Raw genomic sequence first — 22,506 nt, 5'->3', positions numbered from 1 at the left:
GACGTCTTGCAGTTTGCAAGTGTAATCAGCACAATTTGTAGACAAACCCTACAACAACAGAGCAGTCATTCTGAAAAAGTTGCATAAAATAAATCGTTTTTTAAATTGATGATTAATTCTCAGTGTTTAGAGAACTGAATTTACAACCAATTAAATCTAGAGTACATGCACTAAGAGAAGTAGCAAGGATGCAAATGAACAGCCGAAATACAACTATCACTGACATTTCACAACATTTATTTATATTGACAGAAAAAAAATAAAATCCAGAAAAGAAAGAAACCATATAATCATAATGTACAAGCTTCTTTTTTCAAAAGTGCATGACTCACTCTTGTCAGATCTGACAAGTTGTGGGTAGGAGGAAAATATCAGAAAAGGGGATGGGAGGCTGGAGAGAGAGACGGGAGAGATGGGAACGAGAGAGACTGGTTGCTCATAGGTCAAGGAGATAGTGGTGGTGGGTGGTGGATGGTGTAGATTAGATGAATGAGCAGAACTTCAAAGAGGGTGGTGGTGGTGGTGATGGAGTAATTGGAGAGGGGAGCGCAGATCCACTCATGCCCACTCCGAGGCCAGGTTAGCTGGGGGAGACGGCAGGCGTGGGCTCCTTGCTGATGTTCACCAGGCACTCGCTGGACTTCAGGCTAGCCAGGGACTTGCAGCTGGGAAGGGAGGCCAGAGAGCCACACAGCCCCAGCATGGAGGGAGTGTAGTCTTTACCTAACGAGCAGCGGACAGACACACACACACACACACAGGAAGGGAGAAGAGGAGAGGGCAGGACAGGAAGAGGGAACAGAGGCCGAGAGAGAGAGAGAGAGAGAGAGAGAGAGAGAGAGAGAGAGAGAGAGAGAGAGAGAGAGAGGAGATGAGGAGAAGACTAAGAGGAATACAAGGCCTGCTCTTATTCTGCATGGCAGCCTGCATGACGACCCCCACATTTACTGGTACAATACGTGTATTATGGAAGAAAGCAGGGTTTCCATATGCATGTAAAATGCCACAGTGTAAATCTCTCTCGACATGACAAATTGAGAGCTGTGTCCCAATGTGGGTTTAAAATCATGTCTTTAAAAAGCTGTTGTTCTATACATGTGTGGTGAAGAAACTATGTGTGTGTGTGTGTGTGTGTGTGTGTGTGTGTGTGTGTGTGTGTGTGTGTGTGTGTGTGTGTGTGTGTGTGTGTGTGTGTGTGTGTGTGTGTGTGTGTGTGTGTGTGTGTGTGTCAGGGCTTGACATTAACTTTTTCGCTTGCCGGCCACTGTGGCTAGTGGTTTTCCCGAGTAACTAGCCATTCAGCTATTTTACTAGCCACATTTTTTTTTAATCATGACGCTGTACATCTAACCTCAGAAGATGAGGTGCTTACAGCAAGATGATGAGTGCATGGGTTTCTACATGGCAATAAAAAAAACAAATAGAAACTGAGTAACTGAGCTTTTTCTTGAACTTAAATACAAACAATTGATACACAAGGGGCAAAGTGCAGAATAGACGCTATTCTGATTTGTCATACCATAGAATAAGCTACCTGCCAAATTGGCTAGTGACACTGAAATTGTTACCAGCCACAGCCAAGTTTTACCAGCATTTGGCCGGTTGGCAGGTGCCACTGTCAAGCCCTGGTGTGTGTGTGTGTGTGTGTGTGTGTGTGTGTGTGTGTGTGTGTGTGTGTGTGTGTGTGTGTGTGTGTGTGTGTGTGTGTGTGTGCGCGTGCGTGCGTGCGTGCGTGCGTGCGTGCGTGCGTGCGTGTGTGCGTGCGTGCGTACAAATGCATGAGTGAGTAAAAGACTGATGAATGTACCGGTTGTACACCAGCCAGCATCTCCATTTTGTTTACCGTCAGTCTTCTGGGAATCTGAGTTCAGGCTCATCTCAGCTGAGAGATGGTCCAAACTGTCCAGACTCCTCCTGAGTAAACAGAAACAAAACAAAAAAACACATGTTATAAACATGCCTTCTTTAAAACGCCTTAATGCAGAGTCTCTGTCATACGCCTGTGTTCTTATCAAAATGGTCTTAATCCGTTTCTGAAGACTCTCTACCAAATTCCATAGCAATATTTCAATGATGAAATTAAATAAATTTTATTTTTTAAGTTCAGTTCAGATGATAAAAAATGTTTTGAAGGAGATTTGCCGCCACAATTTTTTTTTTCATCAAACGACCAAAAAAATAAAACGCCCTTAAAAATTGAACTCCTTACCGGCGAAACAGCTTGACATCTTTCTGGTTGTCAGAGCGTGCGCAAGACCATTGGTTGACCAAGGGGATACACAGGTTTTTGGTCAAGTGGGAGGAGTCACTGGGGAGAAGGGCCGAACTGTACATCAGAGACAAGACAAGAAAGGCAACGAGAGAGAACACATGCAGATTTTGACCATTGTAGGTTCTAGACCATTGCAGGCCAAAGAAATGAAATTGAAAAAAAGGTCCACACAATGATAAACACATCCAAACGTGAGTTTATGAGCTGACATTTTGACTGAAACACCATGCTGGAGTGTGTACATAATATGTGTAGCGCAGTGAGTCAGTATGTGTGGCCCAGTGTGTGTTGAAAGTGAGTGTGTGAGAGAGATGGAAAGAGGAGAAGGGAGGGAGAGAGAGCGTGTGTGTATGTGTGAGTCATGAGTGAATCATTGGCCATCCTCACCGCTGAGCCTGAAGCTCCTTTTTCTCCTCCTGGTGTGTGTGTGTGTGTGTGTGTGTGTGTGTGTGTGTGTGTGTGTGTGTGTGTGTGTGTGTGTGTGTGTGTGTGTGTGTGTGTGTGTGTGTGTGTGTGTGTGTGTGTGTGTGTGTGTGTGTGTGTGCGTCTCCTTACAGCTGAGCCTGTAGCTCCAGGATGATGGACTCCAGGTCCTTCTTCTCCTCCTGGCTCTGCATCTCCAGCTCGTGTAGTCGCGAGCTCAGCTTCTTGTTCTCCGTCTCCGCCGTCTTCAGCTGCGACTCGCGCAGACGCACCAGCTCCTCCAGGTAGCCCTGCAGATCAGACACCACACAAGGACATTTATTCATCAAACGTGGAAATACTGTAGATCTCTCAAAAGTGAGATAGTCTGGAGGCTACCTATGCAATTTCTTGTAGGAAAGGTGTGGTTTACGATTTCCATGGCCGTTTATTGGGCGTTACAAATGTGTCATTTGGCATATACGTAGCCATAGCCAATCATATAAGTTGTATCTATTCAAACAAACTGCATTCATCGCCTCTCCACCCCTCCCGCTCTCTGTGTTTGGAGCCCAAGATCTCGTACCCTCGCTGAGGAATAGAATCCATGATGTCTTTCAAATCTGAATGATTGTGCAAAGTAGGTTAGTGTGGAGGAGTAGGCCACATTGTGGAAATTCAGTTTGGAGAATCATCATCCAGTGGGCCTGATATTATTGCAATAGTGTAGTGTAGTAATAGTAATAGTAGTAATAGTGTAATAGCACAGAAATATTGCAATCATTATGCCAACCTGCTGTACCTTCTGTGCATATACAATCTTGAATGACTCTCGTCAGCTCGTTATGCCAGCCTACAGTACCTTCTGTGCATATACAATCTTGAAGCGCTGTTCCATCTTGCGGCACTTGTTGCTCCAGCTTTCCTCGTCGGTGACCAGGGGGATGTAAGGGTGCTCCGACACGCTCTCCTCACTCGCACTGCTGTCCACGCTGCGCCTGTCCTCCTCGTCACTCAGGTAGTCATAGCTACAACAGGGGTCAGCACGGGGTCACAGAGGTCAGTGATGAGCAACCTGAATGCTAGAAATCTAGTGTCACACATGACAAGTCTCCTGCAGTTCATCAGTGTACTGCATTTAACCCCTTTGCGTAGAGCCCATGTTATAACCTCACTGTCACCAAAATTGTATCAATTGCACCAAATCTTAATCTGTCACTTAAGCCTCTCGGTAATATCATAGTTGTTATGTAGTTGAGTCTTTTCAGCATGGTGGGCCTACCTGCACAAAGAGGCTACGTGATTTCATGAATGAACCCTTCTGGAGGTCTATGGAAAGCTGATCCAACTGGCTTAATGCACAGATTAAAGATGATGATAATGAAGATTGCTTTCTTTCCTGTAAGGACTGTCTCTTCAGCAGGCTCAGAAGCTCATCAGTGACACGGCGCATTATTCATAATGGTGTAGGTATGAAGGCTTTTGATGGATCTAAGTGAAATATTTTGCATTACATAAACCAGTACATGCCTATCCAAAAATTTCACGGAGAATCTACAGATGTTATATGAGGACAACTGATGAACTGATGTAAGCAAGAAGAGAACCAAATCAGGAAAACAATTCTAAAGAGTGGACTTTATGATGATAAACATAATGGCTTTGATATTACTGTAGATAAACTCTTTATTAGTAGACGGACGGTACCCAGGTTTTTAAATTGACACGCACGACTGCGGGGTCAATTTCAGAGTGGCCTAACAGTTGGCAGATTAAGATCTAGCTGTTGTTGTCATGGAGTTTGTATTTTGCTCAACCCTTAACAGCAGGACAAGGGACATTAGTCATGCTCACAGATAACCAGTCGTCATAGCAACCATGCTTACAGTGCATCTCGCACATCAGAACAGTGGCGCGAGTAGACTTCATGTGCATTTCAGAAGGGAAAACACATTTATTAGCAGCAATATGCCATTATATATTTTTTAGACATATTATTTAGACTCAATTTATTTCTTAGCTTACTCTTAAAAAAAAGTACATGTACAGTGTTGTAACTGCAAAATACTTTCCAGACATACAGTTAGTCTATAGCTTAGCATTTATGGTAAGTCTAACATCAATGCTCACTGAAACTTGACCAAGTGGACTTTACAAGTCTAAACTTGTGCACGTCTGAGTAAGCTCCAGGTATGGTGTGTAGTACACGGCACGGCAGTGTATGACAGCAGGGGCCTTACCTCTGAGTAAACTTCAGGTAGGGCGTGTAGTCTATGACAGCAGAGGTCTTGCCATCCAAAACCTCCCCCTTCAGACAAAAGCTAAGGAGAGAAGAAGAATTAAGGCACAATACCATTTGTTTTGCAATTGGGCCCTTATTTATGAAGTAAAATACTGTGGGTTACACTTTACTTGATGCCAGCGTCATAGGTATACAGGGTTCGATTTGTAAGAGGGGATGGGGGGCGATTCTCCCCTCTTCTGGTTTTGGTATCGCCACTTTTTCTACATGATTTTAATCAGTTTAATGTAATTTCATTGATATTGCTTAAAATCTGAAACATATCCCCCTTCTGGTTTTCTGACAAATCGCACCCTGTACGTATGAGATAATGCTGTCATAATAGCATCAAAACAGTGTCATGACACAGTCACGAACGAGTCTTAAACATGATGTCAATGTCAAACGTTTTATGGTTGTGAAAAGTTAGGGCTGTCTTTACCAAAATGAAATGTCACTTAATGACAAAGGCATAACATGTTTACGAGGCGTGCTTGACTGTTTTACGACACTGTTATGACACTTATGTCATATGTATGACGCCGCCGTCAAGTTAAGTGTTACAATACTGTGTGCTACTGACCCATGACATCTGATTTTATCACATCATATATAATATATCATATCACCGTCAGTTAGTAGATAAACCAAAGTCAAATCATGATTGAACCATAGTAAAAGAAAATGTGCCTACCGGTAACCGTGCTTAAAAAAACATGAAAACCATGATTTACCATGGTCGATTTTCATAAGGGAATAAGGGCCCGATTGCAAAAAAAACTGTCTTGTCCTTTAATTAGGAAGGACGAACCGATAAAAGCAGAACAAAAGAAAGAAAGAAAGAAAGAAAGAAAGAAAGAAAGAAAGAAAGAAAGAAAGAAAGAAAGAAAGAAAGGAAGGAAAGGAAAGAGACATGTTTGTATCTTCCCAATGAATGTGGCCATTTTGCCCAATGTTGTATCTCTGTTCTCACCTGAAGTCGATGGCACTGAGGCCGATGAGCATTCCCGTCAACACTGTGGCCTCCTCTCTCAGCATGATGGCACTGTCCTCATAAAAACGCCTACGCCACACACACACACACACACACACACACACACACACACACGCGCACACACGCGCACACACGCACGCACGCGCACGCACGCACGCGCACGCACGCACGCACACACACGCGCGCACACGCGCACACGCGCACACGCGCGCACACACGCACACGCACACACACACACACACACACACACACACACACACACACACACACACACACACACACACACACACACACACACACACACACACACACACACACACACACACACACGCGCACGCACGCACGCACAGACATGAAAGAAAAAAGGGTGGAATTTAATATGCTACATCTAATACTCTCTGTTCTTGCAATGCTGCAATGAATTTTTGGCCAGCCTAAAAATACAGAATTGATATGACTTATGGATGAGCTGCCCTTTACATATCACAGTACTTTGTTTAGGACCAGTGTTCACAAAGTAAAGACAGCCTGTGTGGTGGACATTATCTAGCTGTTTATCACAACGTTTGGTATTTAGGGAACAGTATTTATTCACACAGTAAAAAGACAAAGAGTTGGGTCTGTGTGATGGACTTTACCTAGTTGTGCGATTGTCTCTCAAGGCTGTGGCCACATACTCAGCCAGACGCTTCTCCATCAGAGCGACACGAATCCATGCCCGACCCTGCCACCCATAGAAAAGCATTCAGAGGCGGCCAGAGCACAAGTGTTCACCGAGTCATTTTGGGGCCTGTCTTTAGCTACCAGAGGTGTCAAAAGTAAAAGTAAAAGTAAATTCATGGTGTAAGTACAACACTATCACATGATATTACATTGGCTGTTACACCATTTACTCCCTTGCACCTAATGAGATGGATAGATGGATGGTTTTTGTGTTGTTACTGACAAAACACTAAAACTCTAAAAAGGACCCGCCACAAACTTGATCCAACCAGTGCAGAGTCAGCTGATCGTAAGACAAGTGCACAGGTCTACTGGTTACTCAGATAAGTTACCTGTGTTGAAAGGAAACTGTTCCTTTTTTAACTTTTACTTTTACTTCCTTGGAGTACACATCAGCGACGACCTCTCTTGGACCACCAACACTACATCACTGGCGAAGAAGGCCCATCAGCGTCTCTACTTCCTGCGCAAACTAAAGAAGGCAAGTGCTACACCCTCCATCATGACAACATTCTACAGAGGAACCATAGAGAGCGTCGTGTCCAACTGCATCACAGTGTGGGGAGGAAGCTGCACGGAGAAAAACAGGAAGACACTCCAGCGTGTTGTGAACACAGCGAAGAAGATCATTGGAGTACCACTCCCCTCCCTGCAGGACATTTACACCACACGCCTCACCCGGAAAGCACTGATGATCATCAAAGACACAAGCCACCCTGCACACAAACTGTTCAGCCTCCTGCCCTCTGGAAAGAGGTACAGGCGCCTCCGTTCCCGTACCACCAGGCTGGCGAGCAGCACAATGCACCAAGCGATCAAGATGCTGAACACTCAACCCACTCTCCCTCCACTGTCAGCCTCTAGCCAGCAAGGCCACTGACAACCCCCCCCCCCCCCCCCCCCCCCATCCCCCACCACCATATCTGCGACTGAACATTCCACCTGCACTACTATACTTGTGACTGAACTTTCAACCTGCACTAACTCAAAACATGCACACACACACACACACACACACACACACACACACACACACACACACACACACACAAGCACATTACACTTTCTGCACTAAACCCAAACATAAACACACTGACACACACACACACACAGACACACGAACACACACACAGACGCACACCGCACCTTCTACCTGCACTAAACACATACACACACACACACACACACACACACAAACACACACACACACACACACACACACACACACACACACACACACACACACACTGCTGCTGGTGTACTTGACAACCTTTTTAATATTTATTTTTCTTCAAAATGCTACTATTACCATGTCTAGAACGCTATAAAGGACTTTTTTAGGAAAAGCACAAAAGCACAACAATACCTCTTAATGTATGTCCTCTACAAGTCTTCTGTTGTCCAGTCTTGCACTTTAAATGTCTGTATGAGCACTGTCTATGTCCATACTGTCTTAAGTCCATGTATAAGTACTGTCTATGTCTATACTGTCTATGTCCTTACCTAGATTAGTCTATGTCTGTATGGGAAAGCAAGAAATGTAATTTCAAATTCTTTGTATGACCAGTGCATGTAAAGAAATTGACAATAAAACCTACTTGACTTGACTTGACTTGACTACTTTTGACACCTCTGCTAGCTACCATGTGTATCTGGTAATCTGATGGCCGCACCCACATAACAAATCCATAGTATAGTACAGTAATTACAGTGCAGTGTACACACTGTGTTTTTGCTGCGCCCAGTCAAAGTGTCTCAACCATGTGAATAATAAGAGGTAGAAAATAGATTGAATAGAACACACACACGTAGCATCTGTCTCTCTCTCTACCTTGGCTCTGGAGGTGCTGATGTTTTCTATGTTCTCAATGCTGCTGATGCAGTTGTTCTGCACTTTGCTGCACGCCAGCCGGATGTAGTCCCAGAAACTCCTCTGGCCATCGGAACTGAACCAGCTGCCAGGGCCTGCCCCAGGGACCACACAATGCAATACAGTACATCTGCTGACAGGACGGTCTTAGCAACGCACGCACGCACGCACGCACGCACGCACACACTAAGTTTCACGCACTCACACACACACACACACACACACACACACACACACACACACACACACACACACACACACACTAAGTTTCACTCTCACACACACACACACACACACACACACACACACACACACACACACACACACACACACACACACACACACACCATGGTCGCAGGATATCCATTTACAGTATTTCCCGTAACAGATGGGCTCTCATGTCATCACTGTCCATGGAACGCAACATGATGGAAAGAGATAAAAGCTATGAGACGAGACCACTAATATGCGCCTTTCAAATACCTGTGTATGGACAGCGTTCATAGATGTTCGTAACTTTCAATAGTGAAATATGTCTAGGCTTATTTCTAAAATATGCTCAACATGAAAGGATGATTTGAATGATTTTTAATGAACACCTTCAGTATGATGATTTAAAGCGTGGATTCCCTTTTTAGGGTGTCCTGTATGTTCAAGGTGGCGTGAAGGTCAATGGTACTAGTGACACATTACCTTTGAATCGGTGGCTGAGGATGTGCTCCAAGATGGCAGCGAAGTTGACAAACTCTTCACACGAGTCATCGATGGGCTCTGCGGTGTACTTCTCGAGAAGTGTCTTCACTGAGAACCTGTAGATGAGAGAGCGCGAGAGAGATAGAGAAGCAGAGAGAGACAGAGAACAGACACACAGATACAAGAATGTGAGGCAAACAGACAAAAAAAATCGTGAAGAGTGGCAACGAATCTTCTCAGAGCTAAAAATGACTGAAGTACACTAATTTGAGGCCCTTTTCGTAGCGTGAAAGTGTCCCTGCTTCCAGTGAAGCGTGGAGGAGGGAGGATGAAGCCTCTGCTTGAATCTGAGGGCCACTCAGTGACCTGTGCAGCAGTTTCAGGCCTGCTCGCTTCCCTCTCCTCTCCTCTCCTCTCCTCTCCTCTCCTCTCCTCTCCTCTCCTCTCCTCTCCTCTCCTCTCCTCTCCATAAGACCAACATTTAATTTGGGAGCCGTGCCACCGCACAGGGCTGAGGTCACCCCCCAATTGTCTTGTGTGCGACACAATGCCCCCTTCACAATGCAACCCCCCTCTGGCAGAATTGCCAAGGCTACAGTGACAATCGGTGCCCTTGTGCCCTTAGGGGACCAATGGGCCGATGACACTGTCGGCGTGGCGACCTTTGTCTGGGCCGCTGGGCTCCAAGTGGCCCTGGTCCTGGCTCTTAAAAGAACACTGAACGAGGGATGGATCGGAGGATGACCAAATCTCTCTCACTCCATTCCTCTCTCTCTCTCTGCCTTTCTTGTCCCACCACACACTCACACAGACACTTTTAACCCACCCACTCTCTACGTTTGGTGGCCTGATCTATTTAGGGATGCTCTCCCCCCCTCCTTTACTGAAGTGTTTCGTCAGTCACCTCCTCCCCATACCTTTAGTGTAAAGCAGTGGCAGCCAAACCCGGCACAGACTGGATCGTACCCGAGCAGGAGGCACGAGACAAGACCACGGCATGCCAAGCCGTGGGCCTCGTCCTCGGTAAAGCGGGACACACAAAGGAATTCTGCTAATCGCAGCTGTTTTTTCCTCGCTGTGTGCTTTTTTTTTTCGTTTTGCTCCTGTGGGCGAAGGAATAGTGGCTTTGTGCTTCCTCCACTTGCCCTCCACCCTCCACCTCCACCAACCGGCTGGCCTCCATCCATCCATGGGGAACACGAGCATCACCGAGGGGAAGACGGCGGTGGCCGTGGGCCGCTCGTCATTAGCCAGGGGCAAGACCACCATTGCCATGGGCAGCACGTCCATCTCACGTGGCGTCACCACCACCTCCATGGGGGACTCCACCATCAAACGGGACAAGACCACCATCTCGCTGGGCAGAGCGAGCTTCAGCAGAGGCACGACCACCACCTCCTTCCGGAAGGCGTTAATGCCAAAGCGTAGGACCACTTAGGTGTAAGAAACAAAAAACAAATAAAAAAAACAGGAAACAGACACAAGGGGGTTTAAAAAAAGGGGGAAGGATTTAATGAAATCACCGACAGAAGAACATGGACCAGCGGGCGCAGCATCTGAGGAGAAAGCTTCGTTCTTGGTGCGGAGGACCTCGTTCATCAGGGGCCAAACCTCCCTACTGAAGACCAGGAGGAGCATCTCTTGGGGAAGGACCTGGCTCTCCAGGACAAAGACCAAAGTCAGCAGGGGGGACACGGGGCTGGCGCTGGGCAAGACCACACTCAGCCACAGGGGCACCACCAGCTCCCTCAGCAAGGCCACCATATCCCGGGGCAAGAAGTCGGTGACGGTGGTCAAAACCTCGGTCAAGAGGGGCAAGGAGTCCCAATGGAATATTTACTGGAACTTTAACCTGTGACTGCTTCCTTACATGCACACAAGCATACACACACATATGCACACACAAAACACATGCAAAAACACACACACACACACATGTACAGAAGAAAAACACTCACATGCACTCACAGACTCACACAGAGGAGGATGTAGATACTTTCATCATGTCAGATGAGGTCTACATTTCACAAGCGGTAGGTGCTACGAAGCTTAACGCTATGAGCTAAATGCTAACGACTAACCGAGGCATATGACATAAGGCATGTTAGGAAGTGACATGTAGGATTCTGACTGACCAATCTGCGGTCGAAAAGAAGGAATCGCATGATATTTAGGAACCTCCCATTGAATAAGATTCCAATGTGCAGGCGATGTAATGTTCTAGGAATGAGGAAGGCTGGCGTAGAGTATGTTGGAAGGAGAAGTTGGTTTCACAGAGACGAGACATTGAGAGCATCAGTACTGAGGATATGAATGCGAGACTGGTTTGTAGTGAATGTGAGACCCCAGTACCCTACCCTCACATTCATTGAGGGTTTGATTATTTCTCAATTCTTTATGTCATCAAGTCCAAAAATAATGTTTATAGATTAGTCAAGATAAGATAAGTCAAAGAATTTCAATATAATGTGGCTGCAAAATTCTAATTAACCATCTTGTCAAACCAATCCAATTACAGATTTTTTTTCATTTTCATGTTGAGTTTCTGATTTTCATGTTGATTTCTATCACAACAAACCAATATGGTTTATGTTGAATTCTTATGTCGAACTATTGATTTTTTGTTAATTTTTTTAAACAGCAGGGGAGTGTAATGAGATTAAACTTTATATTCAACTAAAAATGTAAGTTTATAACTTAGTACTAAAGAGAGCAAGATTTGAAAAAGAAAAATTGTAAACGATTCCATATAGGACACATTTACCCTACTTCATCAAACACGACATCGCAAAACAATATGTCGAGCAACCTTCACAGAGGATGGCAAGGAGGGAAAATCCATGCATGAATTTCAGACTGGTCTACAGAAGGTGAAAAATGGAACCATGTCAAGTAAATATGGCGACTGAGGAAACCAACAAGATGGAAATGGAGGATGATGGTGAGACTTTAAAGATCTGAGCTGAGGACAAAACATCTAAGCACCCTTTGGTCGATATTGTACTGTATTTTTGCAAGTATACTGCAGAAGCCCCATGGCTGCTTCTTTCTTCCCCCCCACCAGAGAGCAGTTCTGCAGGGTACAATGCCTCAGAGCGCGGTGATGTCACCACCGATTGTCCACTGTACAACAATGTGTCCTTCAACTGTGTTCCTTGGTGGCACCCCTGCATGGGGGGGTTGACAAAGAGGTCCACTGTGCCGGCGGCCCGCAGCGCCGGGCTTGCGGCCTCCTACAGCTGCCTCTGTCCATTCAGGATGCTCAGGGGTGGTATGTGGCCTAGCCGATCCCACGTCCCAACTGCTCAACAGGAGCATTATGTAGCCGGTGGGCTTTAGCATTCTGCTCCTGGTGTGGACGCTTGGCTCCACTGTCTCGCCCTCCGTTTTGCTCACTCTATCCCTCTCTCTCTCCTCCCTCTCTTCTCTCAGTCGCTCTCTCTCTCTTTCCTTGCCGCACCCCGAGAAGGCACACTGCACGGGTGTGCCGCTTGCATGAGCACGCGATGAGCCGCGACATTCGCTGAAGTTCCCCTGCCCTGGAGCTCCCCCTCAAAAAGGGAAAAAAAAACTTTTTAAAAAAAAGCAACAGGAGGAAGAAAAAAATTGGGGAAAAAATACAACTCTGCTGTTGACCCTTCCAGGCTGGCTCAGGGTCCCCTTGCCTGAAGTTGCGATGGGAAACACCAGCTTCACCGAGGGCCGGACGGCCCTGAACCTGGGCAACACCTCCATCAAGCGGGACAAGAGCAGGCTGCAGATGGGGAGCTCGACCATCAGCCGCGGGAAGAGCACCACGTCCCTGGGTGGCTCCACCATCACCGGCAGCAAGACCAAGATCTCCATGGGGGGTGCCTTCTTCAGCCGAGGGACCAAGACCACGTCTTTCCGAAAGGCGCTCTTGGGGAAGCGCCGAACCCTCTAACCATCCAGGGGGAAATCTCAGAGCAGGGGATACTGGGTGGGGTGGGGTGGGGTGGGGCTGGTTGGGAATGGTTTGGGGTTGGAGAGGGTAACATTTACTGGTGGGACAGTTAAATAAGTATTATAGGAAAAAAAATAAACAAACAATTAAAAAAACACAAACATCCAAGAGGAAGCAAATATGACACCGTCATGCAGAACTGTCACTATGGATTGTCTACTTTCATCTTCAGCAGAGCATCGTTCTGTTTTTGCCCTTCATCACCCAAGGATTGAATTAGCAAGGACAAGGGTTTTTCTCTCTTTTCAACAATGACTCAACAGGACCCTCCGAAGAGAGCAGGTTAGTACCTTTGAAGTCATCTGTTTGTGATCTATTTTGGTTGTTTTCTACTAGACAGTAGATCTGTGTAATTTATTCTTAGATGCTGATATTGCTTTCTAGTCTCATTCTGACTTTGTCTGACATCATCTGAAATTTCCATCTGACTCATCACTTCATAAATGATTAATTTAGATCAGTTGCTAAGGGAGAGCGCTTTCCATCTGATAAATCTTGATCACCGCAGCTGTAGAAATCGAGGTCTTGAGGCACTGAGCTTGGGTGTGGGCCATATGCTCCACAAAAGGTTGCACTCAAAAGCTACTGAAGTGTCTTCTCGAGTCCTCCTAGTTGAACAGAACAACATGTCATTGACAATCAGCCCACTGTACTTTGATAGGCCCACAAAGAGACCTTTTGCTGTGGCCGTTATGCTGCCCTTTGTAGAGCTGGTGCTTAAGAGTGACCCTGGCCCAGAATATGTCATACTGACAAAATGGCAGCCCATTCTGTTAACAGCAGTGGGTTTGCATTATAAATGTGGAAGTTCAATCCTAAATTATTCTTGTCCTGCAAAACCACAAGTGTTCTATTAAGATGAACTGGTATAGGCAAGCAAAGGTTTGGTAATCTGTGTAGATGTATTATCTGTTTAAATCAATAAATCAACAAGTCATAGCACTGTAACATTGATTGGACTGGTATGAAGACCTTTTGAGTTGGCTGGTCAAGCGTTGGCTTGTCAACCCCTTGTAATTGTGGAAATTTTCACCTCATACAAAACGGTGGATTACAAGGTTTCTGCAGGAGGACATTTTAATAAAACGTGTGTGGGGGTAGTGCAAACGAGAGGGTGGGTTTGAAATAGCTGGCATGCCTAAGATGCTAATGGGCCTGCATGGCCCCAGCCAGCAAGATGCTCTTGGTACCATTTGACACTGAAAAACAAATGTGTGCAGCCATGTAACAAGCGTCTTTTGTGCCCTCACCTCGCCCACTTGAACTGGGAGCCCCTGCGAGTACTAAGTGGTGGCACTGTGTGTTAAAATGCCCTATGCTCTGCACAGTGCTCAGGCCTGCGTCTCCACAACCACAACCAGTGCTACTTTGATTTATATACGTGGTGTGGGTGAACTGGTGGGTGGCTGGCCTGATGCCTGTGCCTGTGTGTGCAGTTCTTTGTGCATGCCTGGGGTGTTGGTAATAATGTTTATGACTGATGAGGTTTTCCATTTTCCAGCTTGAGCCACAATAGAAGTGCTGACTACCGGTCTACCACTCCTTTCATCTGATGGATACTATTTTTTTTCTCCTGCTTGTCTTTTTTTCTGCTTTCTCATCCTCTCCATCCTCCCTTTCATACCAACACCCACCCCACCCCCACCACCTCTCCTTCTCTCCCACACCCTACCTAACCCCACCCCATCTCTCCATCTCTCTATCTCTCTCTCACAGCAGGGAGTGTAGACCCATCTGTGGGGGCCGGTGCTAGGCCCTGGCCTCTCCTGCTGCTGTGTGATGGTGGGTGTCTGACTGTCAGGCAGGGAGACGTGTGGGTGGGCTTCCGCCCCCGTCCCCAGTGTCTGGCCAGGGGACAGGTAGTCCCTGCCAGCCAATAACAATGGGAGCCCTCTGACCATGAAAGGGGATGGATGGAGCGCACTTGTCTCCATGTCTAGCAATACAAGCCACTAGCCAATTTCCTTTGCCCATTACTCATTCTCAGAAGATCTCAGAAAACCCCATGCTAAGCTTAATTACAAAGCTGTGATTTAACCAAGAGATACCTGCGACCCAAGTAAATGCAACCCCCCCCCATTTTCAAGGTTATAGGTACAGATCAGCAATATTGTTGGTAGACAATTGTTGTTGGCTTGTTAGAGCATTATATCTACTTGGGATTGAGAGTGAATAGGTTGGAGGTTTCAAATAAGATGGTATAAAAGCATGTGTGTCTGAGGGTAAGAGTTTGGGGGGAAAGAGGAGATCGATTTCAAGAGTAAGCAGGAGCTCAAAACCAAAATGGTGGCAAAAGAAAGAACTACTGGAGGGAGAGTCATGGTGACGTGAGAAGGAAACGAGACAAGGTAAAAGGATCGGAAAACAGTATGAAGATTGCATACGTAACGGAGCCATTGGAGGTATAGACTAGATTATGAAGGTAAAGGAAGATAACATTTAACTGATGGTGTACATTTGCAGAGCTAGGCCGCAGCACCTGCCAATGCTAAATATGGAGCGAAGGTGCAACTTGCCAGGCGAACAACAATGCATGACATTTGGGCTGTTGGGGCCGCATTGATTGTGCTCTTTTCACTCTAAGTGCTTTACAAGAGAGCTGGCTGAGAAGGTTTTTATACCTCCCTTACAAAGAACAATAGAGCAGCAAGAAAGAAGCTCTTATGTGAAAGTGGTGGGCTGATGTAAGATGAGGAGGCTGAAACAACACGAGTAGAAAGCTGTAGGAGGTTAAACAACACGAAGATGGAGGTGAGGCAGAAATGTCAACTTGAGTACAAGGAAAGCGTGCCATTTAAGGCACTTAATACAGTTGTGCCCCCTTGCTGTTCTATACGGAATCTGGAACAATCCCAATTCGGGCACCCTCCTCGTTCTTTATCTAAAATGTAGTAAATATCACTGTGGGGTTCATAGTCCATTAGATGTTGTTGTAGCTAAGCAATGTACCAATGCACCTACAAGCAGACATCATCATACTAAGAAGTAGCAATGCCACTGTCTCTGCAATGCTCTTAATAAATAGTTATAAACCTTCTTCTGACTACTGTTTTGAAAGATTATTCCTCTAGAACAGTGATTCCCAACCAGGGGTATGTGCACCACTATGGGTATGCGAGCACATTGCAGGGGGAGGGGGAGGAAAATGTCATGGTAACAAATGTATGGATCGTTGTCACATTGGGATAGAGAAAGACATACTCTAGAGCAGGGGTGTCAAACTGAAATTGACTGAGGGTCAAAATAAAAATCTGGAACGAACCAAACTCAATATTTATTTTACGTTAAAAAAAATGCCGAAACTTTGTGTGTGCATGCGCTTCATACTCACACTCTTTCCCATCATATATGGTAGTTCAAATGTGTCTGTACATCTTGTGACACATCAAATGTCATGTTCAAGTCTTGTTACACATAACACTAATGGTGTATGTGGGTCAACTGTAATTTACATTTGAAATGATCTCATGGGCCTAATAAAATGGCTCTGCGGGCCAGATTTGGCCCTGGGCCTGAGTTTGACATCCCTGCTTCAGAGTGAGGGAGTACTCATAGTATGAAAAAAAAGAGGTTGGGAAACACTGTTCTTGGAAGCCACACCTTCCACAAACACTAACTGTACTATTTATGTCCCTCAGGTTCTCCATGCCAGTGTCTCCTGCTGAAATCACTTGGACCTTTTCTGCAACACCATAGCCTATTGGTTTCCGCATAAAATCCAATTTATGCATTTCAAAAATAAGTTCTCAACTATTTAAAAAGGTTTTAACTGATGTGTTAAAAACAGAACAAAATATTGGTGTTAATGTAAAACATTTAAAAAGCGACTAAAAAGGCCCAGGTCATTTTGAGTACTGAAAATGAAACAAATTGGCATAGTCACTGACATCTTAAGTGAATATATTACAAAACACATCAGTGCACCACACATGATCTAGTTTCTGTCCAAGAGCGTAAAAACAGGAAGCCATAGCTGGAGGACATTGTCCACTGGAGACCTTCCCAAGGCCTTGAGATGATGACACTAGGACATTTTCAAGTTGGATTCGCAAACGGAAAACTCAGATGGGATTCTGATTCCTGAGGTCTGACTTGTAATGGCCATTGTCTCACTCTGAAGGACATACTAAATCCAACCAGATAGGTCATGAAGAGAGAGAAGAAACTCAACTGTCCTGCATTCAAACCAGCAAAACACAAGAGTTTCACTTTAAAGATGCTCCTTCAAAACAAGTATTTAACTGACTATGTTACAAAACATAATTTTGTTATTCATTACAATATGTTTATTTACTGTTAACCTAATATTTCAAATTCCTTCCACCATATATGTTATGCCAGCAAAGAGGACACCACAATTAACTGATTGTGTCCACTTTCAGTTCAGCCATGAGTTTGATATAGTGGCCTGACTAAAAACAGGATTGTGATGATGAATATAGTTCAGCAAATCACTGTGTATTCTTGCCCTACGACACAGGACTATAAGCAGTCCTTAGCTTTCAAATGTGTGTGACTGGGGTGGAAAAGGGGGCAATTCAATGTATGCCTGATTTAAGTAATACAGTACATGTCCAATGTAGAATTAGCTTAAAAATCATTGTTATGTTAGCTCCATTAACGTTAAAAAGGGGAATCTATTCATTTGTTGAATTTATTAGAGTTGGGTTACAGGGGCATTGGGGCTCGGTTTGGGACGGGGTTTAAGATACCTTCCTTGTAAGACTAACCACTTCAGTCAGTCATAACCCTGTGTGAGGCATCGTTATCTCCACCTTGTCAAAGTCTGTCAGCTTCGATGCATGCAATATCCCTCAAAGAAACACACACACACATGCATGCGCATACACTGATGAACACACGCACACACACACACACACACACAGATCGGCAGTCAATTTGCTGGAGTCCCCGGATGTGGAGCGAAGGCTTCGTCCTGCTTCGCAGATCACTGAGCAATCATCTCCTCCAAACTACACCAGCCCAGCTAAAGGCTCCTGGGAGGACGAGGGCCACTAGATCAGGAGAGATCACCCACACTGGCCTGCCAGGCCATGCTATGCCCTCAGACACATTCATCGGTATGATAGCCGGCAAATGGACACTGGCATGAAGAAAGGCCGATAAGACAGCATATCAGCAGTGGGTCCTCACATTTCAAGATCAATGGAGAAGCTATTTTGCTTGCTGTAGTCCATCGTTCATTCTCTCCCTCTCTCTATCCCTCTCTCTCTCTCTCTCTCTCTCTCTCCCTCTCTCTATCCCTCTCTCTCTCTCTCTCTCTCTCTCTCTCCATAGCCTGTCTGTTGCTGGACAGAGTGTAAAGCCTGAATAGGGAAAGGGAAGACAAAAAGAGAGAGTAATCTTTCATTCAGATCTAGGCGGCCATTTTGGAGTAGAGGATACAAAATGACAGTGAAGGGAAAAGGCAGTGTTGGGATGTCTTGACGTGATGTCAAAAAATCCTCTTGACTCTGCAAAAGACAGAGATGGTCTGTGTCATGCCATAGCTTATAGTATCTATATGTTGCTTGAACTCCCCCATTAAAATCAAAATTGTGTTTGTTCGTTGTTGCCTTTACATCAAATGTTGGATTTCTGGAGGGAGTCTGCTCATCAGAGATCAGTCATAACAAGTGAAGTTTGAACTTTTATTTTGACGTCTTTTGTGTTGCGTCTTTGTCCGGCAGAGTTTGTGCCAATTAAGTGTTCTTGGCACAGGTGTTGGAGGAGTGGAATAAAGATGGAAAATGGCTCTAAGCAGCTCATTTTGAACAAGAAGGTCTTTGTGTTCAGTCCTAATCCTTGTTGAAGTCTCAAGTCCACGTTTGAAATCCTTTCCTTTCCTCCTCTCAATGAGGCATGCTATGTGTCATAGTGTACTTAACTGAAATGAATGTGTTGTTTGTATGTAGTGCAGATGACAGTTACCTCACAGAGGTTGAGGGCTGAGCATGGTGCAGTATGTGTAATAAACTTTGCTGATTGTGTCACAAGTCAAGTCCTGTTGCATTCTTAACATGGGTTCAACTGATATGCACGCCTGCAAGCCTCAAGTCACAAAAATATACTCGAAGCAACATAAATTATTTCTTAAGCCTTAAAACTGTGTTTCCAAAGCCGCCTCATTGGCATCAATGGCTCAGTTGTTGTTCATAGAAGTCTGTTTTTAATTCGAATTCGAAGAGACGATTGAATTTCAAACCTTTACAGCAACTGAAAAGAAGAAAACTGAAGCATGCCACCACAGTTAGTCATGCTTTCTATCTGCTGGTTGCAAGCTAGGCAAGGACTGATGCACGTGTTACACTATGTTTGTGTAGGCTATGTCCTTTAATGTGCATGTTTGGAAATGTGTGAGAGGATGGTGGTGTTGGTGGGCTTGCTGATGTCACACCTGTTCATCGCTCAAGAACAATCACTTCCTTCAGAACATCACTGAAGCTCCCATGACAACTTGACAATGGCTCCAGGTCACTGATGTTCCCCATGCCAACATGACAATGGGCCTGCTATGCCTGAACTGCAGCCCGGGTTACACAGCCTCTGTCCATTGATGAAGCACACAGGCCAGCAACCACACCCGGCGCCAGTGTCCACTGAGTAGCTTGCAGCCAAACACAGAGACACACACACACACACACACACCTCTTGTCTTGACCGGAAGGACCTGATATAACCGTATTATGTGTCTGACTTCACATTTCCCTCAAGAGCATCACTGTGGCTCTTCAGTGGAGCTGGGGGCACACTTGTTATTATTCATTCAAGCCTGATGCATCGAGGCATAACACCTACACCAAAAATGAAGGTTTAAAGGACAGTGTATGCATCTAGAATTATTCGTTTTTAAAAAGTAGAAACAAAAAAGACCTAATCCAGCAAGTCAAATCTGAAGTCTTGTTCTGTCTTTTTTTAAACAATGGATGAGAAAATGCTTTAGGCAAGAAAAGCTCAAAACAAAAATGTGCAACAATGTCCATATAGCAACAACACTACATACGTTTCCAGTTAATCATAAAATCAGACTGCACCAATTTAGTTACAATAGGAAATGTTCCTGGATGTATGTTGTGCACACTCAGTAGAATACCAATGGATGACAGAGACTAAACTATATCATTGATCCCTGTGCGCGTTTGCATCACAGTCAGTTCAGGGACACCTCATGTGGACAGCGTGATGACGCAATGGATGCCCAAGCTGGGTGGTTACTGTATTATTATTATTATTTGCCAGTAGCCTACGCTTTTGTACTCTGTATTGGGTTCATTCTTGAATTCATATGGCCAGTTTCTTGTATTTTTACTCTTCATGTTCCAACAGAAGGGCTGGTGTGTGACCAACTGAATGCATCACTTATGGATGCAGTCCGCCAATAACTGCCTCGGTTTGCCTTTAAGGTCAATGCCAACATGATTTCTACCTGGTTGCTGTCCTAGAGACAAATTCTGAACCTTGTCGCCGTCTATTTACAAGCTACAAACGCCCCAATGCCATGTTACCGCTTGCAAGGGAGTAGGCTATTCATCTGTGAGGTTAAATAAAATATGTGATGCCATCATTCTGTACATTGTGATTCGGTGATCCAAAGAACACAGTTCAAAACGGCATCACCCAGTCAAGATATTATGTTTAGGCTACATGCAATAATCATCATAGCATAGGTGGCCTTTGACAGCGTGCCAAAATCGTGCTACCATAATAAAAGTCGATGTTTTCTCCGAGGAACGCTGCATTTTAAAACTGACTAAACACAAATCACAAGCTGTTGAGGAAAAATAAACGTGCATTTTCAAAGCCCATTTCACTAGTTCGTGCAGTTGTGTGTGGAAATGTGTTTGTCATGCTGACGTAGTCTAGCTTACTGCAGAGCCATCTAATATCAGAGTTACGCCACTCCCATAGACCTCTATGGACCAATCTTTCCACAGCAATGGCGGCTCTCATGGAGCCTCACGGAGAGTTAACATGGAAATCCCCATTGACTTTAGTTCTATTAGAAGTTACTTAGTTCCAGGAGGTGGCGGTATAACACAGAAAATGTGGTAAAGGTCATGTAATTTGTTTGTACTTAATCTTTGTTTGGTATGTGATGGTTCTGTGTTAGTTTCCAACGAACAGAAGTTTACTGTTAAGAAACATTTTAATCTACGCGAATCACATCACCAACCGACTTCCTGGTCCCCGGTTTGCGCAACTCTGTTATTAGATGGCTCTGGCTTACTGTAGAAGGAAAACACCGCACAAGACGTCTGCACCACCACGAGACGTTAACTACCTGCAAACAGTGATGAGATTCTTGCGCTCCACGCCAACGTTTCTAGAAGATGCCTTTTTCGATGTCAGCCCCATAGCCATCGCGGTCTGGATGCAGCCTGATTCCATTCGGCTGCCGTGAGGCTTTTTCGCTAGGTCTGCACCAAGGAACACCCTTTTTAACCCATACAAAATGCACCGAGGTCACCGCTCCTCGCGCTTCATCGATGGTCTGGCTAGAAGATGCGCCCCACGCGCGCAACTTCTCGCCATACAGACTCACGCACGCGGACGAGTTTGCCAAACGACCAATGAGAAGTTCAGTACAATAAAATAAATAACTAATAAATAATACATGCATCAATTCTTTGTCGATATGTTTTGCTGCTGCCGAGTATGCCTATGACCGTTTGATTAGACATTCCAACATTTTGTAGGGCCTATCTTTCAGCACGAGTTGGGGTTTGAAATAAAGCCCATAGGCCTACCTATATTCCTGAATTATACAATTCAGAAATGGAAACATGAATGTAACATGAAATATACGTGTGTGTGTGTAGGCTATAATATGTAGACACACGTAGATTAATTTGCCTTGTTTGCTTTATAATGTCCATCATTGCCACAATGTCATTCTCTCAGCCGCCACACGATGGCGACTAAACATGCACTCTTACAGAGCTTGGCCCTGACCATCCCATAATACTACCATTTCCATTTCGTATTCATGGTCTAGCTTCATAGGTTCTGTCAGTACTTTACTTTCAAATGTTCTGTGAAATCACGCTTTGAAGATATTTGGGTGAAGTATAATGACAGTCCGCTTTCCAAAATTACAATAGCAATATATTATCAGTGATAAATTGTTAAATGCACTTTGTGTAAGCACACTTATTTGGGTGAAGTATAATCATGGTGCACTTAGATAATATTAGAACACTTGAAGTAAATCACTGTCCTGCAATCGTGTTGTATCTTTTCCATTCAAATGTATTGATATTTGTTTCCATTTTAAAAATTGCAGTCT

The 22,506-nt window shown here is 44.9% G+C and overlaps 2 protein-coding genes across 4 annotated transcripts; one reads left to right on the top strand and one right to left on the bottom strand.

The window, feature by feature from the left end:
• Window positions 1-220: 220 nt before the first annotated feature.
• rundc3aa (RUN domain containing 3Aa) lies at window positions 221-21,700 on the bottom strand. Of its 3 annotated transcripts, none has more exons than XM_063223358.1 (11): window positions 21,502-21,700; window positions 9,236-9,351; window positions 8,504-8,637; window positions 6,588-6,673; window positions 5,929-6,018; window positions 4,915-4,995; window positions 3,537-3,702; window positions 2,828-2,985; window positions 2,210-2,326; window positions 1,808-1,914; window positions 221-723 (listed from the first exon to the last, which is right to left on the bottom strand). In XM_063223358.1, the coding sequence occupies exons 1-11, from the start codon at window positions 21,606-21,608 to the stop codon at window positions 581-583; spliced, it is 1,305 nt and encodes a 434-aa protein (XP_063079428.1). In that variant the 5' UTR covers window positions 21,609-21,700; the 3' UTR covers window positions 221-580. The 3 variants fall into 3 exon arrangements, with proteins under 3 accessions (XP_063079428.1, XP_063079444.1, XP_063079436.1); XM_063223374.1 differs by having other exon boundaries at window positions 1,844-1,914; XM_063223366.1 differs by having other exon boundaries at window positions 2,210-2,308.
• Window positions 10,197-10,686, top strand: zwi (zwilling). Its single transcript, XM_063223403.1, has one exon. The coding sequence runs from the start codon at window positions 10,425-10,427 to the stop codon at window positions 10,671-10,673; it is 249 nt and encodes an 82-aa protein (XP_063079473.1). The 5' UTR covers window positions 10,197-10,424; the 3' UTR covers window positions 10,674-10,686.
• Window positions 21,701-22,506: the final 806 nt, after the last annotated feature.

Source organism: Engraulis encrasicolus, chromosome 2, assembly GCF_034702125.1.
Source record: "Engraulis encrasicolus isolate BLACKSEA-1 chromosome 2, IST_EnEncr_1.0, whole genome shotgun sequence".
Taxonomy (NCBI): domain Eukaryota; kingdom Metazoa; phylum Chordata; class Actinopteri; order Clupeiformes; family Engraulidae; genus Engraulis; species Engraulis encrasicolus.
Note: the sequence above shows the minus strand (reverse complement) of the source record. Positions and strands in the feature narration are given on the sequence as shown.